We start from the raw sequence: 20,861 nt of genomic DNA on the forward strand, positions 1-20,861 counted from the left end.
GGCTCAGTCAAGCCCTCCTTTGGCAGAAAAAAGGGATTTCAGAATGACTTGCCCTAACAGCTGCTGCTGTGATGCAGCGGGCAGGAGCTCAGGTGCGTGGCTGGGCGTCAGAGCTGACGGTTGCAGGAAGCCCCAGAAATATGCTTATGTTCCCCAGGAGACGATTTGGATTTACATCTGTAGCCACGCGGGGGAAGGCAGGGGCAGTGTCTCCCAGCTTGGGCGTCCCTGCTGATGATAGCGGGACCGGAGCTGGGAGCCTGCCTTGCTTGCTGAGCGCAGGCAGGAACCTCCCAGGGACCCGGCGAGGCCAGGAAGAAGCCGGGAAGTGCAGTGATTCTCATCTCTCAGGAGCTGCCTCCAAATATCATCCCTAATTTCTTAAGCCTTGCCTGTCTGTTCAAAAAACTCATTTTAATCCACCTTAACATGTATCCAATATTAAGATCTGTTTGAGGTACAGAAGGTAGCAGGTCCCTGAAGTTGCCTTACGTGGGGAGGCATCATTCCGAAACAGAAGAGCTGGCTCCTCTCTGTCACCAGGTGCTTCATGCTAAGTGCAAAGGTTGGTTTGCAACCCAGGAAGATGAGGTGTGTTGGTCAGAAGGATGATAAACCGGCCCATTTCCCATCACTAATGGCAAGGCCGTGGCTAACATTTCCCGTTCCAGGCGTGTCTGTGTTCTGTTTCTTTACTGTGCCTGCTCTAGAACTATTATAATGCACTTGATAAGTGACTCAGTGGCTTTAAAATGGGGCTTTTAACTACTATATATGATATACTATAATTCAATATGTTTTAATTCAGACCTGAATTGTGTTGGCTTCTAAACACCACCTCTGACTAAAATAATTAATACAATAAATGGGCACTGAAATATCATGAACAGCCAATTTAGAAGTAAAATATTTTAAATTGAAAAAAGTTAGAGCTAATTGAACATGAAATATCTTTCAACCACTTGAAGTAACAGTTCAGATGCACTGAATAACAACCCCCTTCCTTCTCCCAAGCACAGAAAGTGTTTGTTTCTTTTAAAGATCAAAACGTCATGAATGTGCCTTTCAAACACATTTGTTAAGAAACTCACTGAGGGGTGGTTAAAAAGAAACACAAGTTTTAAGTGTTCTTCATTGTTTACACTGCTCATTGTACAGGCTTGGAGCTCATTCACCCCAATTCAGTAAAAGAAACAACAGTTATTTCCATGACTCACAAGCAGTCAAACAAATATGGAGTGTTTAGGTACCAACCTGAGGTTTTCTCGCTCCTTAAGATAAAAACATATTCACAGCTGGTTAAAAAAACACTTTGGTCATAGCTCTAATCATAACAGAGTGGTAATAATTGCATTCAGGAACTCAAAATGTTGGCGCAGCAGTCAGCTGTCTCTGCTCTTCTATCCCAGGCTTTGTCTTTGCCAGATACTGGACAAGACACAATCAAGTCTTCCAGTAAGATAAATTAGGCTGACATGATCACCTCCTCTGAAAGTTAAGTACGACTTAGGAGTTTGAGTAGAGACCTCTACCAGCTTTGTAATTTGAAAACAATTGCTATTAATGAACAGCTTTCTTATGAAAGGCACAAACCACTTTTCATTCCCATTGTGTATTCTGCCAATGCAATAGAAGGCATCTGAAATGTCAAGGATTGGTTTCATTTAATCAACATTTGTACTTATTCATCAGTTGAGCGGTTTAGTACGGAGCAGTCTCTTGTTGGCCACTCCCCGTACAGGCAAGTATGGGTGATAGAGGACGTTTTGGGAGGAAAGATTAAGGAGGCTGTCAAAAGCTGATGCATCCTTTTGACCATGACCTGAGACAAGACAAACATGTAGAGACTGTGAGAGGAAAAAAGAGCAAAGACAGAAACCGCTGCTCTGTTTCTGGTGATGAGTCTCTTACTCTCAGCTTCATTGCAAGCAAAATGCATGTGTAAAACACTTAACCCTATTAGACTTTCTGTGGTCTCACAAGCTCATATGGAGCTTTTAAGGTCACCCATCTTATTGGGCTTCCAGATCACAGGCTCCCAGCTGACTGGCAAAAGATACAGACTAGGGCATACTGAGAAGAAAAAAAAAATAGTAACACAATAAAGAAAACAGATCTGTGAGGAGGAGGGCGACTCAGATCTCCCACCCTGTTTGAGGACACAGCTGTCTCCACAAGAGCTGGCAGCATCATGCTGACCTGAGTGGCCAGTTCTGGGTGGCTTCATTTGGTCACTGAGACCACCCCAGTCTGGGAGCCCCCAGGCTGGAGCAGGTCACCTGGGTCTCTAGACCTTGGGTCCCAGTGACTTTTCCAGAGCATACTAGGTACCACCGCATTTTACATACATGCCTCAGCACGTGACATCAGCTGCCGCAGCATCCTTAGCAAGGCTGGTATAAAGGGGACAGCAGAGATGGGACAGCATGGAGGTAGCACCTCTCACTGACCTCAGCTGGATGAGGTCTTTCAGCCATGTGTTTGCTTTCTGTTTTACTACTGGGCATGTTAGTTTGGCCTGTGATCATAACATGGTTTCACAACTCCCAAAGCTGGTGTCTGAGGGACGTCTGAGGATTTGCTGGACACTGATTTTTGGCAGAGTAAGTTAGTCCCATGCAGGCTGGTCTATGCTGCCTGCGGGGGCTGGAAGAAACTGTCCTCAGAAACATGCCCAGGTTTTGTATTGAAGACATCTGGTCCAGAACAGAGGCTGGCAACAGGTCAACAATTGCCCAGTGTGGATGGCAGGTGGCTCATCGGCCCCTTTTTGTCCCTGGCACCCTCTTATTAAATGGTACAAACATTTCCAGTGAATCCCAAGAGTCAACATCCAGGATAACAAATCTATGCTATGCCATTCACATATCACCTGCTTTATGCACTTAACAGAATCTCCTAAAAATGGAAAAATGGCTTCTCTGTGTTTTGCCCACCAAGGAGTAGCTGTATTTCAGAGTACAGTTTTGGCCCATAGCTTTTCTCATCTTGCGATTACCTTATTTGACGGATGTGAACTCAGGCTTTGACTTGGATGAATTCTATGTTATCTAGCTGAAACAACTTTGCTATTAAAAAGAAAGTCCTGGACCGTTGGACACCAGTTCCTACATATGTCTCCTTCCACTTTATCGAAGTATCAGCAAAATAAATGGACTGAAAAACCTAATACTGTTACAGCTAAAAGATGATCTCATTGTGTATCCCTGAGCTCATTCTCTTTAAGTCAGCGTGGAGGGAAAAAGGGTGGGAGATTTTGGACCCTTGCCAGGGTCCCTATTAAAGACCAATTTATTTTTCATTATTTAATAGACAATGTTGAAAATACAAACACCAGTGGGATAAAAAATGGTTTATGTAAGCAGCAGTGGGAAAACTCTGTGGTAAACCAGAGGTGGGACTAATCCCTTAATAGAGAGGAGTGAGTAATAGCAGCTGAGTCAGAGCAAGGTCTCACTGGGTGCTGAGTACGTCTGTGAGGAGTGGAGCGTTCCTGCTCCCGTGACGGTGGTCACTACAGGCAGACAGCACCTACCTAAGCGAGCAGTGAATCCATTGTGTGCTGGAACCTACGAGGGAGATAAGGACTAATAAATGCAATTTGGAGAAGATAAGACAAGTGAAGGGACTGCTTGAACTTCTAATGGAAACTGACCAAGTGGATTTTTAGCTATCTGTGTAATTAGCATTATCACTGAGCAATGAATTACCAGGGTTAAAAATACTCCATGGCAGTCCTGCAAAAAAGAAAAGGAATCATTAATATGTATTTATTTAAAAAGGCCAGATAACCTATTCAAGAATGCTATTAATCCAGAAACAACATTAGCTAGAACAAGAGACCTATTTCCAATGCTCAATTAAGATGGTACCACTTGATAGCTCTTGTTAAAGGTGTGCAACATCAGGACAGAGTTAATAAGCCATTTCTCAGTGGAGCCATTTGCCTTATGGTATCTGCAGCTTACATCTTCAAGTTCATCCTTGTTTCTCCAGCTTTCCTGAGAAGGCCATGTAAATAGAGGATGAGAGGGACATCTCTTCTGAGTCTTTTTCCTAGATATTAATATCAAAGAAGGCAAAACAGGTGGATGGCTAATGCCCAGACTGTGTTCTGAGGCTTGCAAAGGGAAGTCATCTCCTTTAACATATTCCGTTTACGACCTTCTGTCTTGTGGGTTGTCCCTGGAAAGCAAAAGTTACCCACTTGAGTGATCCCAAAGCACTATCAGATCGTTAATAAGGTGTTGTTCTTCCCAACAAGCCAGGAAGGGCTCAGGCGCTCCAGCGACTTGCCATTGCCAGAAAGGGGAGACTGTGTCTCCATCCTCTCCCAGCCTCAGCTGTCTGTGTCTGCCTCCGACTTGCAGTGGCTCGTTGGGTCCTTCGCTGGGCTGAACTGTCTCCCTGGCTCGGCAGAGGACAGGTTGGCCAGGAGGGTGGCACAGAGGAGGGTCAGACACATGCTGGAGAAGGCAGAAGGGGGCAGAGGAGGAGAGGAGTGGTGTGACTCCATCCTCAGTCACTAGCACCCTCTGACAGCTCAGCAGAGTAGTCAAAACCTACTCATTTCCTGGCTTATTTTATTTTTAGAGGAGAAGGAAACAGCTTTAGACCCTCCCTCCCCCCTGTCTCCTCCATCATGAGGGCGGGATGATGAGATGGACAAAACTCACCCACTGGCCTCAGTTGCTGGTGTGATTTTGCAGGCTCCTTGCATTTCACCTTGGGTGGTTTGGGGTCTCTGTGCTCCCCGGCAGAGTCCTGGCGCTCGCCTGCCTTCATGCTGCTCCTGAGGCTTACTCGATCTCGGGGGGAAAAAGCAAAAGGGTGAAAATAAACTATGCTACAGATTCCAGTCAGATGCTCCCTTTTAAACACAGACTTGACAAATAATGCTTTATCAGTATCAATGCACATCAGTGACCACATTGTTCAGCCTTGCGTTTGGGAGTGCTTTCCAATTAAAAGCAAATCGCTGAAAGAGACTTTCAAATTGGTTTCATTGAAGAAGAAGAAATGAAGGGAAGCTACTTGAGATCTGACAATAGCTGAAGTGATTTGTAAGCATGAAGCACACAAGATAACATTTAATTAACAGCAGCAAAAATAGAACATTGCCTTGAATTTACGTAAGTTCTCTTGTTCTGTGTATGCACAATGCCCTTTCTTTAAGTTTCTCTTCTCAGAAAACTCTATTAACCCTCCATTCCTATAGATGATATACCAGTGACAGGCTGGGCAGCCTTTCCCTTCCGTTTTTCAGAGATTTCAATACTCATTTGTAGGGTTTGACCCAGGGAATATTTTCCAAAAATCTCAGTCTGGAATAATTTTCCTTAAAGCAGTGAAAGTGGCTGTTTGTGTAGGAGAAATGACAAATAAATCCTTATATTTATTATGGCTGTGCCATAATAAATGTGTAAGTAAGAAGCTTACTTACCAACAGCTGCCTGAATTTGAAACATCTCTGTGGCTTAATCAGGTAATATCTCCAGAACACTTGGAGAAACTAGGATGCCTGCAACTCAGGTGGCATTCCTAGGTCCTCTGGTCAGCAGAGCCAAACAGACAGGTTTCTGGTGCCACTCACCCGAGCCGTTTTAGATGCCTGCTTCAGGGAGACCTGAACTGCAGTTCCTGGACACCGCTTCTCCCTGCCGACCAGCGAGAGGGCCCTGATGCCACGGGTGGCTCCAGTTACGCAGATCATTCAGCGAGACTCATCTTGAGAAGGTCTTGGCTCAGAGCACATTTCCCGGCCCTGGCATCACTCCAGTGGTCACTACAGCTGGGAAACCCCTTCCCGCAGCCTCTGCTCAGCGCATGGTTTGACAGTATCACTGTCTGCATCCAGTCCCATCCTGCATCAGGATGCCAATGTTGAGAAGCCACTGAAATGGTCATTATGTTTGTATCAGAACCCTCTCCAGCCCCTCTGGCAGACTGCCTCTCCCTCCGTGTTGAAGCTGGGCAAGTTGCTGCTCCCCAGGGGACACCATTGCTGCCCATCTGCTTTGAGACTCTGCGATACTAGGCTGATGCCAGGATGGCAGCTGTCTGGTTGGATCCATGGTGTTGGCCAGGGTGCCGAGTTCATTCACTGGTGCCCCAGTCCCCTTTATGGAGAGGGTGTTTTAGACCTAGGAAACAACTGGAGGGACTGGATAATGCTGAACAACCAGGTTGTGGCCTCTGCATGGGGTACTCCAGCTTCCACTGGCCAAGGCCCTGAGCAACTTGGTGCAACTATGAAGATGTGCTGAGGTCCTTTCCAGTCAGACAGTTATGTGAGGCTGTGGACTGCAGTGAGCACACAGCTGTTTTCTGTAGGGCCAGGGACCCCTGCAAGGCTCCCAGCGAGGGGCTGGCATTTGCACCTGACTCCACCTCAGGGAAGGTGGAGGTTGCCCTTTCTCTTAAATGAAGAACCGGGATTTCTCTATGGCTGTGATTCCCTTTTTCCCTACTCCACCATACACCTTCCCACTAGTCTCCCCTGCTGATGTTCTGCTGGAGTTTGAAAACCAGTATGCAGTCTGCACACGGTGTGTGCTGCTCCCGCTAGATCAGGCTGCTCCTCTCTTGCTTTTGTGGCAAACACATGCTAGTTCAGCTGTGGTGTCTACTTTCATGTTTTTGGTGAAGTAACCCAGCTTTTAGTTTTACTCCAGTTTTGAGTTTTGCAAGATTACTGAGTACTATGCTACACCTCTGTGAATTAGAAAACATCAAAGAAATGATATCCCAATATGAAAAACAGCAGTAATTAATAGTAATAGTGAGTTGCATAGGTATTACTAGTTAATCCACTAGTAATCGATAACTAATTACACATAGCAATGAATCGATTGTACAAGAAACATGAGCATATGTATGATCTAGTTGCGTGATCTTATTATCCAGAGTTAAGCAGGGCTCCAGTTTTTGTGACAGTTGTTTTAAAGTCACTGGGAGAACTGCTGGCTTTTCAATGGTGGGGTCTCCTGCAGCTGTGTAGTAATTTAATAGTACCCCTGGGTTATGATGAACCAGTCTGGCCTTTTCCAATTGATTTTCCTTTTGCATCTGATGCAATGCAGCCTCAAAAGTCTACTTGACTTTGATGTGTCCTCTGTAAAGTATGCAAATACACACTTGCCAGAATTTTCCTTTCCTGCTGCACTTTTCATTGCTAAGACAGTAAGAACAACTATCCAAAAATGCCAAGAAATGGGAACAACTCTGATGGATCATGTTCCTGAATTAAACTGGTTTGGAATAAGAACAAGCCAAAACCACTGGGGCAAATCCCCCAGGATTCAGTCTAACCCATTCTTCATTTTAGATTGGATCATCTAAGCAGCATTTCCGCTGTATCCTCAGCTCCCCAGAAAATTATACCATCCAATGATTGTAGAGATTGACAGCGCAGATGGGCTGAAAACAAGCAGGTTTCTTATTTTTGCAATCCCCTTTATCTGTGTTCAAACCAAGCAAATTATGATAGCAAACACACAGCAATTTCCATGTTTTGTGAAGAATTTATTTCTAACATAAAAAATATTATATTTGGACAGGTAGGGCTGATACTGCTGTGGTGACAAATGGATCAGCCAGAACCAATCTGCTTCCAAGGATAACTACATGTTTTGATGTAATGAGATGATAAATGTGTGTGTCAGCTGCGTTAAGAATGGACTGTATTATGTGGGGATAACTCTGTAAAGTTTCAGAGGTTCAAACCTCCTCCAAGAAGTACCCAGTTACAGCACCTACCTTTGAAGGGATTGAAACGAAAAGATACTCAGAGATGTTGCTCATTTTCTCATGTCTTGTATCCTCACAGAAGTTACAGCAAAGTGTGTTGAACCTGCTGGATGTAGTCCTGGGCCCACAAAACTCATGGGAAGAATATCTTTCCTATGTAAATATAGACTTCCTGATTCAAAGGCTTGTGAAACCTTCCCAGAGAGGTTAGGTTTTAATTGTTTCCCCACACACCAAGCTCCACGCTGAAGGGATTTTTGGGATCTGCAAAATCCATGTCCAGCTATTTCTGACATCAGCAGGTACCTGGTTTGGCTTGCAGTTGGCGGCATCTGCAGGTCATGGAGCTGCATGTCTCCAGCTCCCGTTGGACCAGGAACCACGTGTGACTTCTCACTACCAGAAGTGGTTTGGGACCAGGGACACCAAGGTAGGATGAGCTGAAACTCTCAGCAAGTTCCCCCATCGGCCTAATCGAAGCTCTGACATCTGAACAAGATGTCAACAAGATGACATCTGAACAAGATGTCAGACGGAGTCCAGCTTTTGTGTCTGAGTTCAGCCAGATTTACTCTGCTGGAGTTATTTGCCAATATCTGTCAGTTAATTAAAGCTGAGTTTTCCAAAGACAGAATAATTGTTCTTCAGACAAATTATTATGATCTTTTATCACCTGCCATTGTGATGATTCTGTAATTTTTATTTTTGTTGTGTGATAAATACTTAATCATGCCCTTTACTACTGCCTCAGATTGTTTTAATAACTGAGCTTTACATAATGTTTTATTTAAATATATGCCAGTTGCCTGCCTGTACCTGTGTGTGTCCAAGGCATGTGCAGTGGCCAACAGGCCCTGATGGCCAGACTGAATGACAGGGCATCTTCTGCTGCTCTCATGCACGAAGGAGAGCCGTCCCCAGGCACTCCTTGCCACCAGCTGGGGGAAGTGTCCCAGGGCAGGGAGAGGCTCAGCCTGGACATCTCCTGTGTGAGAGGAGCCAAGATCATCCTCGCTTGACAACGGTTTGCTCAGACTCACCAGGAGCCTTGGGGAGCAGGAGGCTGTAACACTGCAGTCTCCTGCCATGGGGCTCCAGGAGCCTGGGCAAGGCAGAGCTGGGGACGTGACAGCAGAGAAGGAGGAGACCTGAGTGGCTGTGCTGGTTGGTGCCTGTGAACTTGAAAGCCAGATGTTTCTCCTCCAGCTTTGGGGATCTCAGCTCCTGGCAGGAGGTGGTGCTGCTGAGCACCATCCTGCTTTGGGAAACCTCCAACCGCCAGCCCCAGAGTGGGACTGAGCATGGTGGGACATCCGTGAGCAACGTGTCCTGCATGAAACAGGCATTACATGCTTGGGTCCTTCAAAATGCTGTGTGAGTCCCGATGAGGAGCACTTGAGTACCAGTGTATAGACAGAAGGCAAATATTGGTTATAAAACTACTTGCTTTCCTGTTGAGGGGCAAAGTTATAAAAAAACTATTAGTCAACACTGTAATTGATGGTTTGATGGTAATTTGCAGCAGCACGGTACCATGAATATCAATTTTATTCAAAAGAACAGATAATGAAAACTTTTCATTTTGTGTGACTGACGTGTGATACACTGCATTTCCTTTAATAGGAAATGATGTGCGTACAAAATCCATAGTTGCTATGATTAGTTGTTGCTGATCTTTAAAGATAAGCAGCAAAGTGGGGGGAAAAAGTGAAAACTGTGTCAATTTATCAACAAGAAGGTTACTCAGATACCAGAAGTAATGAGGCTCTGAATAAAAATGACTATAATGAATCACTTCCTTGAAGTATAATTTAGCTTGTGTTTAGAACTGAGTAAGTACAGCTTTGAGGTCCTAAGAAATGTGCATTTCATGAAGGCGAGTGAAATTTCTTTAAGGTCTTAAAAATTAGTTTTGTCCCTGTTACATAATTGGTGCTGCATATATCCCAGTGCAGGATAACGGGGTTTGGATCCTTTTACGCCCTATGCGCACAAAACAATGCAGTCCCTGTAGGTCGCATAAAATCTACTTGGTGTGTAAAGCCAGTGCAGTGCAGTGCACACAGTGCAGTGTGATGGCCCTGGAGATGTATTTTAAATTTGCAGCAGTAGATATTCAGTGGGAAGCAGGTTATATGATCAAGCACCTAATGTTTTCTGCAAATCTGCTTTCCTTAATATTCAGCCTCCGGGAGACTCCTTCCTAACTATCGATCAAAACTTTGCCACAGGGAAAGCAGGGCACGATGTCGTAGAATCAATGTTAGCAGAGCAGATACTTAGAAAATGTTTCAAAAGCCATTTAGACTGCCATTCAGAAAGACCACGCTTGTCTTTGCGTTCTTATTTTCAGTCGTGAAAGGTAAAAGTCAACATTAGTTTAGCAGAGCAACTCTAACTTAAAAAATTATTGCATGTTATTACAGGGAGTTGCACATTACTGCCAAGATATCTGCGATTTTTAGTCACTGGTTTAAAAACAAAGAATTTAATTTTGGGAACAGGTGGTCACCTCACAAAGCAAGAAATCATTGTAACATCTCACTGTTGTCAGTCTAAGTTACAGTTGTTCTGCTGAGTTTTTAACTCCAAAGGCAGCAACTCTAACTTTGATAAAACATTTCTACTGCACCTTTACTTAACTGAAAATAATCCTTAATTCCCGAAGAGTTTTTTTGCTCTTAAAAATCCCGAAGAGCTTGAACAAGTCTGTATCTATTCCTGTATCTAGACCTATTTTACACATCTCTTGGCACATGCTCCACATTGGTAGGTCCCATAACAATGTTCCCCTTTTCATTGCCAGAAAACTCTTGACAAACATTATTTCAGCTGACTGATTTTTTCAAATGCCCACTTCTATAGGGACAGGTGCTCTAGCTTTTTTCCCACTACCTCCAGAGTATTTCCATTTTCTCTTATGTATAATTTAATCAACAAAGACTTACCACTCTCCAGTAAATTTCTGCATGTGTTATTAATTTATTTCATTTATACCTGGCAAAGATGGAAATATTATGTAAACTGAAGATTTATTGCATGGTCTTTAAGTAGAAGACTTCTCACTGTAAAAGCTTCATTAAGGCGGGAAATTCAGCTTCCCTCTGGGCAACTCATGATATTATTTTTTTCGAACAGCCACCCTGGATTTCATGTTAGTACAGAAATGCAGGAGTTGATTCATGTCCTGTACCCCTCTGCCTTCCAAGGTTGAGATTCCAGTAAGAGTTGCTGATTTTTCCCTTTCCCTGCAAACAACAATTTTTAACCCTAGGTTGCTTTGTAGTTTTTGTGGTGCTGAAGAGCCTTTCAGTCATTGTTTGAGTCTTGGCTGACCCATCAGTCCAGGTTCAGTGGTTTTCTTTCTAAAGCTAGCATGGTGCTCCTATGCTGTGTAGTGCTGTTGTGGTATCATGCCATCTTTCACATTACTTCTCTAGGGGAAAGTCAGTGGTGATGCCAAACCAAAAAGGTGGAGAAAAGTGGTTCATCCTCAGACGTCAGAGACTGCACTAAGCCTGTCACTCACATCTTCTTCTGACAACTTTGTGGGTTTTAACATTAATTGAGAGTTTTGCTGATTTCGCCTACAATGACAGATGTCAGGATGTCTAAATCCTGGACGTACAATTTCTTCTCAAAGCCAAAATTTGCATGCAGTGCCTCTTCAGATACTTTTGTTCCATTTTTATTGTTAGGAGCTTGATCTTTTTAATTGTTAGGAGGCTTTCCAGCTCTTGTAATCCTCCAAGCTACAACCTTGTTAACTGATAAGTTCTTTTCTTGCTTCTTTCAACAGATATTCATGTTATTCACATATTTATTATCCTGCTTTCTTTTTTTGTTTTCTTTTACAAACTTTCAGTCGGTTTTTTTGGTGGTTTTTGTTTTGTTTTGTTTTCCCTTGCAGTGCTTTTATTGTCTTGCTTTCCTTTCTTTTCATTCATGAGGATATTTATTTCCTTAGTTCTCCAGAACTAAACCCTGGAGGAGTTGTGACATTTGACATCTATGGCATCTCTTTGACATCTATAAGACATCTATTCTTGTGACTGAAGTTCTGCAACTTGTGAAATGACGAGGGCCTCCATAAATACAGGTGCACAGATTGAAGTGATTATTGATTTGTGGCATGAAGTAGAGCTTAAAGCACAGACCAAAGAATGGCTAGCTGGCTGGGGTCCGGGTTTTTCCAAGACAGCCTACAGGGTGGAGTGATGTGATTGATAGTGCTGCCCAAATTTATGTTGATTAAAGGGAGTAGTTAAAGTGACAACAGGTTGTGGGAGAACCACCATATACTCGAGTGTTACACATGGAGCAATAGCAATAGATGGTGCTGTGCTACACAGAGTGTGTTTTTTCATTCTCCTCCATCTATAACAGTAAGTTTTCTTAGTAATAGAGTGCACTTCTGTATACTGTGGAAGACGAAATCTCAACTCTCTGAACATTAAGTATCTTTTCTATAAGGCCTTGGTGTTTTGGAGGTATTTAAGTCATGTTAGGATCAGAAAAAAAAGTACCACATAAAGCTGAAAGGTGGGAAATCCCACTATGAAACTGCAATAAGCAAACGGTTATGAATTTCTCTTCATTGGTGAACTAGTCCTGAGCTGTTGGACCTGAAATCCACTGACATTTCAACTACTCCCGTGTTTCTTAGTGACCAAAGAGCAACATTTTAAAGACCTCTCCCCAGTTTGCAGCTAGGGATCTGGATAGGTATGGTCTGATATGGGAGGCCCCGAGCTTGTTCCCAAACTGTCCAGCCCAGAAACTGCCCTGGTTCACTGAAGGGTGCCTGGGAAAGGCTGGTGGCTCTGGAGACAGTTAGGACCCCCCTGACAGTGACAGGCACCTGAAAGGATGAGCTGAGGGGGATGTTGGGGGACAGAGATCCTCTGTCACTGCAAGTTTCCTCAGGAAAAAAGCTATTTCATTGAGCCCAGACTTTTTTTCCCTGATTCAATGTCTCTGGTGCTGGGTGGCCATGCCAGCACTGCCAGCACCACACCAGCAGCCCAGAAAGCCCACGGTGGGTCGCATGGGGCTGGAGCAGGGATGTGGTGGCCAAGGATCCCCCACTCAGAACCCTGAGCTACTCCATGCCTCGGGGTAGCCAGCAGTGGTTTTGTGCGATTTTTTTTTGGAACAAAGCGAAACATTCCCACAATCCTCACCTTTCCCAAAAACATAGCCCTGCAGGGTGGACACGCTTGCCTGAGTCTGACCAGGCTGCCAAACACATCCCTCTATTCATGAGTCAGTCGTCAAAACTGGGCTCCCAAAACCCGGCAGAGGGAGAGTCTGAGACATCCTGTAGTTTTCACCCACTTCAGCTGGGGAGGATTAATTTCAGAGCTGCTGAATACTCAAGACACTTGATTTTTGGTGACTGACTATGAGATTAAGGGCCAGAGATGAGCGCTGAAGATCTTAGGCATGCAGCTGGATTAATTAACACTGATCATTAATGGAACATCAGAGGAGGAACAGTTTGCTGTTGTTATTGCCAGGTAGTACTCCCAGACAACAAAATCAGTCCACGTGCCTCCTTCCGAGCTAGGACACAACTCTGGTCCTCTGCTGCACTGTGCTTCCTGGAGCCCTCCAGGCTTACACTCCTCTTCTGGGTCACCAAAGGTCTGGAAAAAATTAAGCTACGTTTGTATATCCCTGCCTCCATGTGTCAGCAGGATACCTGACCAAAAACCTTGAGCAGGGAAGGTGCCAGTAGGTGTACAGCTGGAACGTCCTCCACGTGAAGGTGTATGCAACATTGGCAAACCAAATTTCTACCCATAATGTTACTTTAATAGTCCACAGTTTTACAGCAACATATGTTCAAAATTATCATTTCCAGAAAACTGCACAAGGCTGAGGAAGTTTAACCAGAATGTTAAAAGAGCTCTTCAGAAAAATACAACATAATAACGTTTTGCCAACTCTTTGAATGTATTTATTAATGTTTGAATTTGTGTAAGGAAGTTTCCATGCTATAAATTTTTATTAAAAACATGTCATTAGAAATAAATAGTACATTTATAGTCATAAACAAACCAATAATTTTTACACACACTGATGTTGGGTTTCCTCTTACAAAACTGAGAGTGTATTCCACCATCTATTTTTTTTTGTTTGTACTTGATATAAAAGGATAAAGTTGCTGCATGAAGTTTTTACTTATTGTGGGTTTCATATGTCCTCAGACTAGATACAGAGAGGGTTTGTGTCTGTTTTCCTAGTAATATTAATATGGGAAACATAGCTTTCTGCTCTTGCTATTGATTTTGGATGTGGTAAATGAGCTTAAATACCGCAGAAGGAATATAATAACAAAGATTAATATATTGGTTGTTTTTTCCGTCTCATGGAAATTGATTTGTATGAAAAAAGAAATATGCTTGTACAGTAGAAAGGCTTGATAATACCAGCTGGTTAAAGGAAAAATACATTTTTTTAATTTACCAGAACCTTATTTTCATTAGCTATGTGAAAATGTGTGGCGTGGTTTCTCAGATACTAGGAAAGCAGAATTCCTCAATGCTGTTCTCCTTTCTGTTTTCTGTTTCCTGCAGATCGAGTTGATGATACTCAAATGTCACACGGTTGATGTGTTTGCCGCTGGAGACCATTCGCAGCACAGTATTATCACAGCCAATCTTCATTTGGGCTAGTTAGGGAAAAGAGATATAGAGGAGATAAGAATAGAGGGAAAAAAAGATATATAGTGTTGGGAATTACAAAGCACTGATATATAGCATTTTGGAAACAAAGCAAGTGTAGTAATGACCAGCCAGCGGTGGTATTTCTGACTAAATACCTTCTTTTGTATTCGTTAGTTTGACTTTACCAATGGCTTGGATATTTAATGAAGTGTTGCGACCTTGTTACAGTGCCAACGCCACTCACTTCACCCACGGTCTCACGTGTATCGGTGGACAAGACGCAGAGGTCTGTGCATGTTTGCATTTGGGAAGGTACGCTACCGTTAGATACCAGAAGGGATAGGTAAGAGTAGTGGCACCCTACCCTGCCGATATCCAAAATTCACAACGTTGAACCGTTTCCTGGTAGAGGAATGCGTGGTTTTGTGCATAAGGAGGTTCTTCACAGTAACAGAGGCATGTGAGAGTCCCACCAGGACAAACTCAACCGGCAGTGCCCAGCGTATGGACTCGCTCCGGGGAAAATCAAGCATACCACTAACCACTGCTTTAGACGAGCCATTTGAGGGGGGTTTGGCAAAGCCTGTTTCATGTGGGGAACTCAGAGCGTCTTCCTCAGTGGGGCAGAAATCTGCTGGGTCCTTGGGAGAGCGGGGGCTGCTGAGATGGGATTTCCCTTCCTTCACACTGCCAGGAAATCAACACTTCAATCTCGTTGCAGTGCTCAGTGTTCACTCAGCACCAGCGCTTGCCAGTTAAAGCTTTCAATAGTGCCTGGACCATTAAGTTGTGGTGTGATGTACGGCAAAGGCGATCACGGGGGTGAAGTGCCAGGCACGTTCCTGCTCCCCAACCCCGCAGAAACGCTGCTCATCCAGTGCACCCACCCAAGGTATAACACGTGTGCCACAGGGGCTGGTCTGTCACGTCACTGCAACAGTTCATACTCTGCTGTATTGAATATTAAGGGAACTGTGAAGTGATATTTTTATGGGGGGAAAGAGGTCACCAACCTGGCACAATAGTGAAACAGGTTCAGAGCTCCTCTAGGGTTCAAAGCAGAGAGTGGGAGCTCTGAGGCTTTTGGGGTATGTGTTACTCCTGCTGCAGAAAAGGAGGCTTTGGAAGCACTGAAAAACTCAGAAAAAAACCTCCTGAAATTGTAACTGGTCTGCCTTCATTTGTTATGAATTTCCAGGCACATTTATCTGTTGGCACTCTAATAATCACATGTGTTATAGGACAAGCATTTAAAAAATATCTATAACTTTGTTATAATGATTACTGCAAGGGCAAGTGAAGGTGGTCGTGGGTGTGCTGTATCACACAGCCCAGCTGCAGGCTCAAATAGCTTTAGCTCTCATCTTCTGCTACATGTGAAGTTCACCAGTCTAGCAGGAAATCTGGGGTTGTGGGGGCTCTGCACAAGTCCCTCTGGTTAATTGTTTTATCACATGTGGATAAGTGGGAGAAGCAGTTCTTACCAGATCCGTGAAAGGAGTGACAGAGATCAGCTAGTGGAAACATTTTGGATGGGTCTAAGCCGGTTCCTCCTAGCAGCTCTACAAAATCTCCCACTCCTGCACAGCCCGCTGATGGTTTCTAAAAAGGCAGAGATTAAAAGTTATTTCTCATTCATCTTCAAAACATAGCACTTCTCTGGACATGATTGCAGCCAACAGTAGGTTTTAAAAGTCCCCTGTGCTCAAACTTGTGTGAAATCAGGCTGTTCTCATCCTGAGCAACACTACTTCAATTTGACATTAGTCAGTTAATTTCCTTAAGGGATTCCAAAGAAAGACCTAAGCAGGCTCTGAAAATTACTGGCAAATAGTTAGGGTGTTGATTCAGCTGCTTTTAGTGCAGATAAACGATACGACTCTGGATGCTTAGACATGTAATCGAATTAATACAGGCATGGTCTGCACGTGTGCCCACACGTAGCTGGCAGGCAGGAACTTAAGTTCCTTATAACCATACTTATTTCTAAGCAATAAGTGTTGCTAAAACGCGCTATTCTGGCAAAGTTTAATGAAAGTAGGAATTAACCAAAAGACTAGTTTTGTATGATGACAATGGCTCACTGTATATTAGACCCACAAGTATTCTTTTCCTGAAAATTAACGCTGTTTGCCAAAAACATCTTGCACGGACACCTTGTGACCTTTGGGCTGTCACCGATGTGCTGCTAATTTAAGTGCCTGATTTCTTTATCGTCCTGCTGCTGTTGTCCCTTTTCTGCCCACTGCTTAATAAGTCAACACATTTGCCCATCTCTCAAAGCCTGGATTGCTCAGACACTGGCAGTCTCTGTGAAGGACCTAGGCTGCCAGTCTCACTGGCAGCAGAAAACAAACTTTCGTGCTCCTATCCTTCTGGATGTTTTGGAATTTGCACCTTCTTAGACCTCTCAGGCACAGGGTGCCACCAGCAGCTCTTGACCTTTCCTGTCTGGCCATCACCAAGCACCAAATGGTGTGGCCAAACCCCAACGCCATGCTGAGCATCATCAGAGCAGACGGAGAAGAGGATGCTCAGCATGCCAAGCAGGGAATCAGTTGGGAGCACGTTGGCATTTTCTCTGTGCTAATACCTCACTATCTAACCCTTGTCTCCTTCCTCTATCCAGAGTGGTTGCTGCCTTCATTAGTTTAAATACAGACAGACAGCTCTTCGGGAGAGCACTCCTTTCTTTCTAATTAAATTCTTACCCTTTGTTATGGCAAGCAATATTTACACGCATTAATGGCACTTTGCATAATTTGATTCCCTCTGCAACATTGCAGAGACAACAGCCACAAGAGACAGACCCCACTCTGGGGGGAAACCAGAGCCCGCAGCGTGTGTGCACATGGTCCGGAGTGCACATGCCTTAGTTAGCCTGTGCCACGTGCCATCCCTGCTTCACCCCTTTCCCTCTCCTGTTCCCAGGAAAAATGCACATGGCAGTAATTTCTTAGGAAACAAATAACTCACCTTCAAAAAGAGGCCATTTAAACGTCCCAAGATAAGATCAGATATTTTTATCACCACTGGGTAGATTATGGAGAAGCTACAGTTTCTGTGCTGATGAGGAATGACCATGGTAAATCTTCCCGAGGGAGTCTGAGAGATGACGTTGCAAGCTGGGGCACAGGAGAAGGTGCAAAAGTTACTTGTGCAGTCATCACTGCATGTAGCAAAATTATGTAATTTCAGTACTAACAAAGAACAGATGAATTAACTACTGAGACTTACAACCAAATGCTGAAAAATACACATATGGTGTTTGCTGGCATCCTTGCATAGCATTTGTTCCCTAAAAATTCCCTGCCTGTTGCCTACCATGTAGCATGAGGTCTGGCAGAACTTGGAGGTGAAGTGGTCGATGGGAGAACTCACACCCCAGATCCATACATCAGGGGCTCATGTTGTCGGGGACTCATACTGTTTGCCAGCTTGAAGGAGGCTAAATATGGATGCAGGGCTTTTGTTTGGCTTTGGTTATCACCTGATATTGCCAGCAAACCCCTAAGTCCTGTTCTGCTCCTCTTAACTGGAGTTCCTTTCCCTGCAAAACATCCCACTGAAACTAGAGCAGGTACATCCTGATTTTATCTTAAAGTTCAAACTTAACAATTCAGGCAAGGGAGCAGCTTATCACCTGCATGTGTGACCCAAGGGATTCTCCACGCAGACCTGGAGGCCTGCAGCTGCTTTAGCAGGACGGTGAAGGACACAAGCCACCTCCAGCAGCTGCACATAATAATCGCATCCACAGGCATGAAGCCACACCAGCATGGAGATGCAGCTTGCAGGCTTGTGTCTGAACAACTTGGAGTAAGGACGGGGCAGACATGCCGTAATCTTTATCCTTTGCATGGTGAGGCAGATAAATCAGACTGGCCCCAACAGTAGTTGTTAAATGTCCTGTCCCCTCTTGGAAAAACGATGCAAGTGACCATCACTTGTGCCTTGCCAGCTCACAGGCTTAGGGAAATAACTTGCAAATAGATTCTTGGGATTATATATCACACATAACTATTCAATACACTCTTTTTGCTGTTGAACCTTTTCAAATAGTTCTTCCTCATTGTTCACCGAGATTTAGAATTTGCTGAGATTAAACTCTCTAAATTAATACTGTTTGTTCTGGCTAGATGTGTGGGAACATGAAATATTAGATTAGAAGAGATCTTCTTTGAAAGAAAGAGCCTTCCAGTCCTGAATATTGAAGCCATGCCTACATTATGTCTTACACTTCACTTACTCTTTTTTTTTTTTCCTTGAAACACACACTGAGCCCGAGTCAAATCCTCAGGCTGCAGGTGTGCGTGGCTCCGCCGCGTTACTGGAGCCGTGTCAGTCTGGATAACACCAGTGAGAGAATTCAGTGCAAACCAACACATGCATTTTGTCTCCTGACCCAAATGCAAGCACGTTTGATGGTATAAAAAGGCAAGACTTACGAAAGAGGTTGGCGTTTTTCTTGACTGTGACAGTAAATCCATTGCCTGGCTGGTGGATCCTGAAGAAGATCATTGCCACGTTCTGCGACGACCTGATGCTCCTCTGAATATTGCCACTTTCACAAAAGTCTATGTATCTTTGGGAAGTGGGGAGGGGATGGTCCAAGGAACTCGGAAATTTCTCTCCTTTGAGTATCCAGCCATCAAATACCTACAGGGTTTCAATAATTGAAAACAAGGCTTTTGCTTATTGCTCTGTTAGCAGAGAACAGAAACAAGAACTTACACACACTGTTTTATTTTGACACCAGATGGCCTGTTCAGAGCCACCAATTAAAACAAAATTCATTTTACTCAAGCTTCAATCTGTATTTAGGAAAGAGATACATTTAAATTTTAATGTTGTCTTTATTTCCTTCAAGTAACAGTTTTGGTGACCTTTTTTTGAGGGAAGCAGCTCTTTTTGCTCCAGCATCATCACATTTGCATCCATCTTTTTATTTCTTACTATTGCAATTTTATTGTTACTAAGAGAAGTTTTTGACCAGCTTGATTTGGAAGCCACATGAAACATAAGTCACCCTCTCAAACTTTGGGCATTAAGTCCATTGATCTGGCCTGTAATTTTCCACCATCCACGTTCTGCAGCTTGTCATTAACAGGCCCGGAGGCCTTCCAGAGGTATTGGAATACAATAAAGCTTCGGGGAGGAATTATTGGCAGAGGTATTACTCTCTCCTGCGTCTGCTCTTTCAGCTTATCCTAACCACTAGAAAGCAGAACAAATGCTGCCTATTTGGCTGGACCTTAAGCAACAACCTCTTCAAATCTTTCCTTCACAATAAAAATAGCAACAATTTGCCCTCACCGTCTTCAGGGAAATGTGTCAGAACTAGAAATCTGTATTAACTCCAGCATAGCTGCGCAGTTGCCTGCCTTGCTGTTTCAATTCCCTCTTAGCCACTTTCACCCAGTAATTCCTTCTACGCTCCAGTCCATACTTTGAAAATCTGAGGACCAGATCCTGCCACTGCTTCAGTGAATAATCCTAATATGACTATGTGTGGGACTTCCTCATGGAAAACCTGCAGGATCAGTCGCTGGATTTGCCCAAACGGTAAATTTTCTGAAGTAACAAGATGTGGGTGCTCAAATTACACCCGGAAAAAGCTGCCTGTAAAAATACAATAGTATAATGCAGAAACTGGGACCCTATGATCGAAAGGAAGGAAACCTCTGTAAAGCCTCAAAGATCTCTTGGCATTTTCCTAGCCTCCGTAAGCGGCTGTAAGTCTAGGTACAAAATCCTTGGACCCACAAGTGGCTGAAATCGGCCTCCCTGGCGCAACGTGGGGAGAGATCCCAGCCAGGGGTATGGGATGGAGGGACAGGATTCCCGAGGGTGGTCAGCCTCTCGCCAAGAGAGGGAGACAAGGAAAGGGCTGAAGGGCAGCTTTCCTCCTCCTCCTCCCCCTCCCCCTCCCCAGAGCTCAGTTCACCACCATGTGGGATCAGGGCTGTGCTGTGCACGGCCAGCGCACCGCAAAGGGCAGAGCGCAAGGAGAGGGGAGCAGCCAGGGCCGTCGGCCCCTCTCCTGAACTGAGTTCAGGTCTTGGTTCCGAGTTCAGATATGCTTCTGCCTGCCAGCAAAATGTGCTGGTAAGGTTTTTTGATACTGGAATATAAACGGCTCCGAGTCATAAATCTCTTTATGTTCAGAGCCAATGCCCTGAAAAGCTCTAGCGGGGCCATTTGAAAGAAAGCCTACAATGATCCAGTCATTAATAAGCTGATGCTACGTGACCTGCGAGTGGAGGTCCTGGAGCAGCAACAGCCATTCAAAGAGCTGTATCATATCTGCAGGGCTCATGTGATTCATGGTGCAATGAGAAAACCCTCCTAATGGGGCTGAGGGGCTTGGCTCATACTGACCAAACTTTTCAGTCAGTCCCTCAGGTGTGGACACTCAGTAGAGGTGCTCCTGGAAAAGTT

At 44.2% G+C, this 20,861-nt stretch overlaps 1 protein-coding gene across 1 annotated transcript; it reads right to left on the reverse strand.

Moving 5' to 3' along the window:
• Nucleotides 1–14,267: 14,267 nt before the first annotated feature.
• On the reverse strand, nt 14,268–19,079 carry CRHBP (corticotropin releasing hormone binding protein; the record flags this gene model as incomplete). Its single annotated transcript, XM_010294123.1, has 4 exons — nt 14,268–14,425; nt 15,905–16,022; nt 17,397–17,545; nt 18,869–19,079. Coding segments are annotated over 4 exons (636 nt in total), but the record flags the coding sequence as incomplete, so codon positions are not given.
• Nucleotides 19,080–20,861: the final 1,782 nt, after the last annotated feature.

The sequence above is a fragment of the Phaethon lepturus genome, unplaced genomic scaffold (assembly GCF_000687285.1).
Source record: "Phaethon lepturus isolate BGI_N335 unplaced genomic scaffold, ASM68728v1 scaffold34159, whole genome shotgun sequence".
Taxonomy (NCBI): domain Eukaryota; kingdom Metazoa; phylum Chordata; class Aves; order Phaethontiformes; family Phaethontidae; genus Phaethon; species Phaethon lepturus.